Genomic DNA, 9,495 nt, shown 5'->3' with positions numbered 1-9,495 from the left:
TACTAACACCTCTGCTAGACTCAAACACACAATCCAACTTGATCCAGAGCCACAGAACCTGCTGAAATACCTCAGAAAGAAATCTGGTCACGAAGGCAGCATGGGGGTAGGTCTCGGCACACCGCTTTGACACACTCTCTTGCTCCACTTACGCTAGCACCCTCAACTTGCCCAGAACGTTTCATTGGCACAAAGGCCAACTGGCATGGAAAAGTCCACGTGCATGGTAACTCTCCAGAGCGCGACGTCTGCTTCCAAACTGCCTAGCAGGAGCTCACGAGCTGTGGTAGAGCCCTAACCAGCCCCCAGCCTCGGGCCAAACCTCTGCCGCGGGCTGCTGCTGCAGTCTAAGAGCAGGGAAGCTGTGTCCCCGTGCTGGCGGCCTTCCTGACACCGCCTCACCTCCCGCTCCAGCCTCTGCGTCTCAAGCCGAAGACCCAAGGCAGACGCGACTGAGCGTGGCTTTTGCAGAAGCAATTGATCTGCCATGAGACTCAAAGACTGGGAATGAAATACTACAGGTGCCCTTAAGATCTATTTTCGCTGTTGATGGAGTCTTCTCTGCGAGATTGGTAAAAGTGAATAAAACATTTCGGCAAAATCTCTACTGGCAAACTAAAGGCTGCCGGGAAAGGCTCTTGGGGCCTAGGACTAGCCCATCTCTGTCATTCAGCTGTTACCACTGCCTTCTAATTCTAGAGTTGTAGAATTAATTCATTCTAGAATTAGAGCAGTCCCTGGTCTGGTTTTGGCCCGGGCCAGCCGGCTCTCTCCCTGTCGCTGCCCATCCCCCCTTCGGGACGAAAACCAAGATTCAGCCTGGACGTTTCGGGGTTTACGAGCCTGTTCCGCGCCAGTTCGCCTCAGCGCCCAGCAGCACCCTCCCCCCTCCCCCCCTTCCCCGCCCGGTACACGCAAATTACATTCGGAGGACTACAATCCCCACAGAGCCCTGCGGCGCGCCTGGCCAATACTAACGCACCCCAGCGCCGGCCGGCCGGCGAGGCGGGGGCGGCCCCTTCGGGCGGAGCGCCGCTCGGCCCAGCGGGATGGCCGCCGCGGCGGTGGCGGCGGCGCTGGCGCTGGGCGGAGGGCTCGTCCTGGCCGCCTGGCGCTGGCTGCGGGGCGAGGCCCGGGCCGCGGCCGGGGCCGGGGCCGGGGCCTCCATGCGGGGCAAGACGGTGATCATCACGGGCGCCAACAGCGGGCTGGGCCGGGCGGCGGCGGCCGAGCTGCTGCGGATGCGGGCCCGCGTCATCATGGGCTGCCGCGACCGGGCGCGGGCCGAGCGGGCGGCCCGCGAGATCCGGGCCGAGCTGGGCGAGCGGGCCGAGGCCGAGGGCGGCGGCGAGCTGGTGGTCCGCGAGCTGGACCTGGCCTCGCTCCGCTCCGTCCGCGCCTTCTGCCACCGCGTCCTCCAGGTACGGCGGCGGGGCGCGGGGCCCGTGGGGCCTTGCCGGGGCCCGTCGGGCCTTGCCGGAGCCCGTGGGGCCTTGCCGGGGCCCGTCGGGCCTGCCGGCAGGGACCGGGCGGCCTCAGCCTGTCCCCGGGAGGGGGCGCGGGGTGCCTGAGGTGATGGGCGGGTGCTGACGGGGTGGCGGCGTTCTCGGGGGCTCCGCGTTCGCAGGGCTTGTGCCTGCTGCCGCCGTCCGGTTTGGGGGTACGGGGTGGTGCCGAGCTCCCCGCGGGGTTCGGGAGGAGGGTGGGAGTAAGTGGGCGACGGTTTTAAGTCGGCACCTCGAAGCGTCAGTGTCGTACTAGCTTGGGCTGTTAGAGTAGTCCGGGCTGTTCTAGTACCGCTCTATTCTGAAAAGGAGGCACTTGTTCCTCTATGACGAATTGCTTGCTTTCCTTTCCCTCTCTTCGACTCTACAGTAACCTGCCGTTGTTATTTTAAGTTAGGGTTAGAGCCCAGCCTTGTCTCCAAAGGAATGAAAGTTGACACGAGTATGCTGCTCACAGCTCCAGCCACCCTTCTGCCACCTCCTCAGCCCGTTCCCCCCCACCCCCCGCCTTTTTAAATTTCGTGGCTGCTGCTAGCAGGGTTTAGTAGACAGACATCTTTAAAGTTTCTGCAGATTTCCTGAAAACCCGAGTTTAAGGAGAACGAGGGCATCCAGATGATTTGCCTGACAGAAATGCCACTAGATGAGTTCCACTGCGTTATTAGACACCAGCGAGCAGAGGGAGGCACCGTTGGAGGCGTTATTCCATTCCCATGAACACCATCAGTTGGGACTCATCTTGCCACTCAAACCGTGAGTGGGCTTGGAAGTCATGGGAAGCCAGGCTTAATAAGTTCTGCTGCTGCTCAGAGCAGAGCTCGTGAAGTACTTGAAAGATGCTCAGATGCTGTTGTGAGAGGGGAAAAAAACAGAGGAGGACTTTAGCGCATTAATTCTCGGATAGCTTTTCTAAAACTTAAACATTTGGAATAAGTCAGGTCCTAAGTTCTCTAGTGGGGCTCTGTGTAGTTACGCACATTCATACATACAAATACAGTGGTAAGGTCTAAGCTTGCTTCAGTGTTTTGGGAAGATACGCATATACAAAATGATATGCAGAGTAAACACCAGAAAAGAAGCATACTGCCTAAATTTTTAAAATTATAGCTTTTATAGTACAAAATATCCCCAAACGTAAATTTATTAGCCTCTCTTTATTGGTAAATCCAGTACAAGTGACTTTTAAGTGTGAAGAGGGTGGAGAAAAAGAGTGCGTATATCTGCAGAGTGCTACTGACACCTGCGTTCTAACTTCCATTTTCAAAATAATTCTAAAAGCAGCTCAGTGACAAGGGATGTGAGTTCAAGTAGTACTTTCAAAAGCTGTTCCATCCATGTTCATGTTGTCTTCTCTAACCTGTGACTTCTTTTTTGGAGCCATTTGTTTGGGGTGTTTTTTGTGTGTTTTATTTGAGATGAAAACTTAAATATCGGCAGGATGGGGAAACAATGCACTCCCACCGCCTAACTCAGTTTGTGGGATTTTTTCCTTTCCAGAACTGCAAGGGATTACATCTTTCACTCCTTAGCCTCACTGCAAAAAGTAAAAGATTTAGAGATGTTGGAGGGCTCCGTGGAAAAATGGAAGCAAGCTCAGAAGCTGCAAAGAGTAGCATTGCCTGTCAAAACTATTTATTTTGCTTTCTGTTGCATTTGGTCATAGCTGCCTGCTTGGCACTGATTGCATTACTCTATATTATTATTCTATTTAGGAGTCTCAAAAAAATAGCACAAGTAGAGGTCTTGCTTCTTGAATTGTTAAGTCTTGCAAAATAAATCCTCCAGTCAGATGCTACAGAAGGCTTCTAAACCAATGTTTTTCTCTAGAGAAGAAACGAGTACCACTTCAGTGAGCAGTACTTCTTCAGTCCTGTCCTTGTTTAGTGATAGTAACCATTATGTTCCTTTGGGTGAAGAGGAGAAGCGAGTTTGATGCTCTTTGGATCATGCCTCAGGGACCCAATTATATGACATGCTAAGCAACCTCAAGTCCCATGGAAATGAGTCTGAGGTTGAAGTACTTGATGTTTTGTGTGATCGGATGCCAGCATCATTAAGTGAATGCCAAGTGCAGATTTGGGTTTTGCTCTCTTTGTATCTTTGCTGCTAGTGGCAGTCAAATAAAAGGCAAATAGTATAAAATTAATGTTGAGGTTCTCTTATTTTTATCATCAAAATGACCCCAAATGAGTTCAGCTTGCCTTACAGTCTGTGCATGGGGTTTAAAGAATTAGCAGCAAAGAAAACTCGTGCTGCTTTTTCTATAGAGTAAATAATTTTGCTTCTGGTTCTTGCAGGCATAAATTTCCTATGATTCTTTCACAGTCTTTTTGTCAGAGGTGGGTGAAAGTGCTGAATTCGGAGCTTATTTAGGCAGCTTTAATGTGTATTTTTTGAAAAAGTTAATGGTTTGGGTGAATTGGAGAGCTCTTAGTTTTTGAGTGGGTGCTGAAACATGAAGTGTATGATGTATTATACATATACTTAAACTGTCCATACCACTCTGTTAATGAACTGTGTTTCCTGATTCTGTAACATACCTCCTAGAGTCTCTGTTTTCTCCTGACCTGAACCAGAATACTGATCCATCATCAATAGCACGTCCTGAGCACGTCATAAAAATTTCAAGCCATGGTCCTGTAGACATGCCTAAGTTCTTGAGTGCACATATTAGACTCCAATTGTTGTATGAAGCCTGGTCAATTTAGGATCATGACTGTTACTTTTCTATAATGAATTCTGCTCTATAGTTGTCACCAAGCTGCACAATGAAGTGTAGCGATTTTAAAATAAGATGGTGTTTAAAATCAAGAGAACATTGTTTTGCAAAGTTTTCATGACATCTCCCCAGTGAGATAATGGGTCTACAGTTTGATGCTTTTTCTTCAACCATGAGGTTAGTTCTGTAAGCTCGCTCTTTTTGTTCCATTTTTGCGCATCTTTTGCATGGTAGAGCCCTTGCCTATGGGTGAGGTTTGCCATAAATTAATGTGTCTGCTTTTGCAGTGCAATAAAGAGGTTACTTTTTAGAGGAAAACAAAACTCATCACAAAGGTAAATTATCACTGAATTGCTATAGAAGAAGCAGCTCCTGGAGAAGCAGATGATAATGTTCTCTGCCTGCATTAAAAGTAGATACAGACCTACTCTTGTGTACCTGCATCCTACTGGGGTCAGGTACTAAGTTTAGTGGTAGATCAATTTAACAGGGTTTTTTTCAGCAATGCTTTAAGAGAATATCAGGAAGTTAGAGTTCAGAAGACTAGGAATGAAATTATTTTTAACAAGGGCCAATGAGAATTATTAAGCATAATAGTATGTTTTGTATGACAATGATAAAACTGAATGATTTTTTTCTTTCCTATTTAAAGGAAGAGCCAAGGCTGGATGTTCTCATAAATAATGCAGGCATATTCCAGTGTCCATACATGAAGACAGAGGATGGTTTTGAGATGCAATTTGGTGTAAACCACTTGGGTCACTTCTTGCTCACCAACCTTCTTCTGGGCCTCCTCAAAAATTCTGCTCCCAGCAGGATTGTGGTAGTATCCTCAAAGCTTTACAAATATGGAGAGATCAACTTTGAAGACTTGAACAGTGAAATAAGTTACAATAAAAGCTTTTGTTACAGTCGGAGTAAACTGGCTAACATATTATTTGCAAGGGAGCTAGCCCGTCGATTAGAAGGGACAGGAGTCACTGTCAATTCACTTCATCCTGGGATTGTCAGAACAAATCTAGGCAGATACGTGAACATTCCTTTGCTGGCAAAACCCCTATTCAACTTGGTGTCATGGGCATTCTTCAAAACACCTCTGGAAGGAGCCCAGACTTCTATTTATTTGGCTTCTTCTCCTGATGTCGAAGGCGTGTCAGGAAAATATTTTGGGGACTGCAAAGAGGAGGAACTCCTGCCCAAAGCCATGGATGATTTGGTTGCAAGAAAGTTGTGGGATATCAGTGAAGTGATGGTTGGCTTATTGAAATAAGTGCCAGGGGGTATCTGCAAATAGAATGCAGATAACTATGCAACACACATTTGCAACAGTGTGATTCTCACTTTAAGTGCTGTGGGAATACAGATTACTCTGCTCAATAGGTATTAAATAGAGGAGTGATTTATGCTGGAACTCTGTTTTGAAATAAAGGACAATCTTTCTTTAATAGACGCAGGCATTCAAAACAAGTCTGAAATAGTTTGAGGGTGTGAATATAATTTCTGGTTAAATCTGCTTGGAAACTCGTGTTTTACAAATAAAAATTGAACTGTGTTTTGCAATATATATGCATATTTGTCATGTTCCACTATTTGTAGTTGGGCTGGACAATGCAGGGTACTGATGGTGAAACACTTCTCCTGTAAAAAGGTTTTGAAAATAGATCCTAATAATAATATTAGGATTGTTGTCTTTTTTTTAAGCCATCACAATGAAAAATAGAATAAACAGTTTTACCAATATCTTACACTGTAATCATTTAGGCCTCTGAGTGCTGTTCAAAGACTTGTTGCCAGCCCCATGGTTCAGTGAACAAAACTGTTGAACCGTGTACAGTTTAGCTGTGAAGCACAAAGTCAACTTTTTTGAGTGATGTTGCTGCTATTCGATGAGTACATACACTTGGTTGTGCAAGCCGTATTTTGAATTTCATGTGTGCTAAACTTGCTATTTATTGATACGCAGACACCTTGGGTTTCATTAAAAACATAGTTGATGGATGTGTTATGGTCTTGATAGGGCTTTGCATGTCACGAATTGTGTGCACATGAAGTTCATGAGACACTGCCCAGATTAGACGGAAGAGAATGCTTTTCAGTGTGTGTGTTTGGCTTGACTTATGGCACTTTAACTCAGTGATGAGATTAGATAAGTCTGTCTAATACAGCTTACTGACTGAATATTCTTTAATAAAAATCTTTTTAAAAAAGACATAGTGTTCGTTCTTTCGTGGTGGAAGATATGTTGGAAACCGGTGGTCTTGACACGGTAGGCTTGTTTCAAACCAGAAGATTCATCTGTATTGGTTTAGGGACCTTGTCACATAGGGTTGGTAGGAATAAAATGGGCTTGAAATAGCTACATGGGTATTACGTGAGATGTGCTGATCTATTCTTTTTTTCTAATTCATATAACTACTGGGTTCATATTGACATTTATGATTTCTTGTTTTGCTCTGCTGTAATAAAATATTTTAGCATTTAAGATATATAGAATAAATATGGAAGAATGATTTAGAGTGATCCATCTTAAGAAATATTACTCAAGGGAAGGAGTATCAACAATAACTGATGTATTCAGTAGAACCTTATTATCTACTTCTAAATAGGTATTAGTTCTGCACTTCAGGTAGCAACCAGCCAAATTTCTGAGCTTCTTTCTCTGACTGTTTACTCAGACTCTCAGCATATTTTAACTTTTGCACAGTGGCGTGGACCTGATCGAGCCTTGCCCTTCACCAGCAGGATTGTGTTCTGGGTGAGTGACTTGGGTGGGGATGGAAGGTGGCATTCCAGAAAATCACAAGGCAAGCTACGAAACAGAACAGGTTTTTGAGATCTTGTAACATGTTGAGTTTTGCACTGCTCACTGTAAGGCAAGGTGTAGAGATGGGTGTGGTGTTAAAGCATACTCTGAGCATTGAACAAAAGTTCTCAGTAATGCCAGAGGGAGGTGTGTAACATGCTAAGAGATGTTCTGCTTTGATCTTCAGTGTTGCATTTCACATTCTTATTCCAAATACTTGGAAATAGCTGCACGCAGCACCTTTAAACAGCTATCTAAAGAATTAAAAGTTCATTACCTTCTCTGTAAAGAGAGAAGCTGAACCAAACTTGGGTTTGTGTTTTCAGTACTGCTGTAGTGATACTAAAGGAACACTACTGTATTGTTCCACTGCTGAAACGTGTGTACCTGTTGCAAGGAATGCCTTGGATGCAAAGGTGGAGAATGGTGATGGCTAGTCTGAAAATACTGTGGTAAAGAACTGCACTGAAACTGACTGAAGAGCAGAGAAATATATAATTTTTCAGACTGAATGACCAACATAGGGTGTGCACTTTCCTTCAAAACAGCAAAGGGGGATTTGTACTGAAATAAGAGGTGTGGAAGAAGTCCCAGTCGTGGTATGGCTGCGTAATGTGTAGTGCTTCATACATCTCCCAGGTGCTTGGTTTTATTTTCTTTTGAAACATCATGGAAATAAGAGCCCTTGTCAGAAAGGGATTACATTCCTGCAATCATAACTAAATTGCAGGCCTCGTTCCAGAGTAGGAGAGTGATCACATGATACCCTTAATGGAATATTAATGAATTAATATTGCCTGAAAACAATTTGAAAGGGTGGATTGTTAGGAACTTACCGGCAGGTAAGCTTTTTTCAATGTCTGAAATAAGTAAAATTTGTCACTTTCGAGGTTGAATGTAATTTAGCCTCTGTGGACCAGAAAGCTTTGATTACTCTCTTGAGACTGGTGTTAATGTTTGTTTATGTGATGTTTTTGTTATTCTAGTAGCATCTAGGAACTGGAGACCTCATAGGTCAACCAGTCTTGCAAAATGTAAGTGCAAAACCAAAGAAGAGCCCTTACTTTAACAAGCAGTAACACTGACTCAGTCTAGGTTAGAACCATGCATTTTGGCTAAGGAAGTATCTCTACTCTACTCTACTCTGCAGTATCGTAGTAAGCTCCGATTATATGTGTATGTTTTGAGGACTGCCGGCTGAATGTCTTCTCTTGGAGCTGGTAGAGGATGCTCATAAGAGGAGACCAGCACCTTCACACTTCACCCCAGTGTAACAGTGTCTCCAGAAAGATGTGGCAAGCTCTGTATATTACTACTGTATAAACATTTTATATCAAGAGCATGCAGCCAAAACCAGGATTGATTCCAGATGCCTCCTTCCACCATCACCACCATATGACCACCACCACCCTCAAATTAAAGTTATTTCCCATGAAGAATTAAACTTTTTAAAAATCAGCATGAAAGAGGCAGTGACCAGGGATAGCATGTAAAGCCAGTGGAAATGCAGCTTTCATTGGCAAGTACAGACACTGATCACATTGCTGGCAAGTACATTACAGATATGCAAGGAAGCCACAGCTGAGGTTAAGATCTTGTCGAAGTCTGTCATAAACGTAAATGTTACGAGGCAACTCCTTCCAAAGCCAAAATGTACTTTCAGCTATCTTACATAAATTGTTAGAATTTCAGCATTTGATTTTGGGTCCACCAGCAGCGTTGGGCCAGCGCTCAGTACCCGTGCCCTGGGGATTTAAAAACTGGCTGGGATGTGTACAGGGCACAGTGAATGGTGAGAACGTAGCCCCTGCCCTTTTGCTTTTCATGGGGGAAATGCCTCTGCCCTGCCGTAGCCGAGAGGCGGAGGGCCACCGCAGCAATTAACTTCGGCTATTTGCAAACTTTCCCTGCTGGAGCCTTTGGCCACTCTCAGCAACGAGTGAAAATGCTTCTAAGCAGTCCCATCTCTCAATGATCGTATTTTGTATGGCAACAACATTGCAGACTAACTGTACTCTAAAAGGGTTATTTTAAAATTGGTGCATGAGAGTATGTGTGTGCATATGTGCGTGCAGGTGCAATTTAATCCCTCATTTTAAAAGGCGGACAGGGAGAGCTGTCAACGATGTGCGGAGGGGCTGAGGGGAGAGGAGAGCCGATCGCAGCACGGGATTGTCACCAGCCACCTGCGCTGCTTTCGTACGTGATGAGACATTGGGCTTGGGGCGGATCTGTCGGGCTTGAGCTCAGCGTTGAGCTCGGTTGCTTAAAGTTGCATCCAGGTAGACATACTCACCGCCTGCTTTTGCAGCTGGAGAGCGCACCCGCACAGCCGAGGGGAGGAAACCTCTCTGTGTAATGGTCGAGAGAAACGGGCTTCAAGTGTCTCAAGGGGAGTATTTTTTAACTGCTTCAGTACAATTTATTCACCTTTTATGGTGCTTTTCAAAGTGCCCTGTAACCAACTT

The 9,495-nt window shown here is 45.5% G+C and overlaps 1 protein-coding gene across 1 annotated transcript; it reads left to right on the top strand.

Moving 5' to 3' along the window:
• Positions 1–1,028: 1,028 nt before the first annotated feature.
• RDH14 (retinol dehydrogenase 14) lies at positions 1,029–6,671 on the top strand. Its single transcript, XM_049818733.1, has 2 exons — positions 1,029–1,421; positions 4,877–6,671. The coding sequence occupies exons 1-2, from the start codon at positions 1,050–1,052 to the stop codon at positions 5,492–5,494; spliced, it is 990 nt and encodes a 329-aa protein (XP_049674690.1). The 5' UTR covers positions 1,029–1,049; the 3' UTR covers positions 5,495–6,671.
• Positions 6,672–9,495: the final 2,824 nt, after the last annotated feature.

Source organism: Accipiter gentilis, chromosome 16, assembly GCF_929443795.1.
Source record: "Accipiter gentilis chromosome 16, bAccGen1.1, whole genome shotgun sequence".
In the NCBI taxonomy this organism is placed as follows: Eukaryota; Metazoa; Chordata; class Aves; order Accipitriformes; family Accipitridae; genus Astur; species Astur gentilis.
The sequence above is the reverse complement of the archived record's forward strand: the minus strand, read 5'-3'. Positions and strand labels throughout refer to the sequence as shown.

Bases quoted from the DNA above. Each gene is read 5' to 3' on its own strand.
- RDH14 (XM_049818733.1), top strand. From the start codon at position 1,050: ATGGCCGCCGCGGCGGTGGCGGCGGCGCTGGCGCTGGGCGGAGGGCTC. The intron at 1,422-4,876 runs GTACGGCGGCGG...TCCTATTTAAAG, and splicing joins TCTGCCACCGCGTCCTCCAG to GAAGAGCCAAGGCTGGATGT.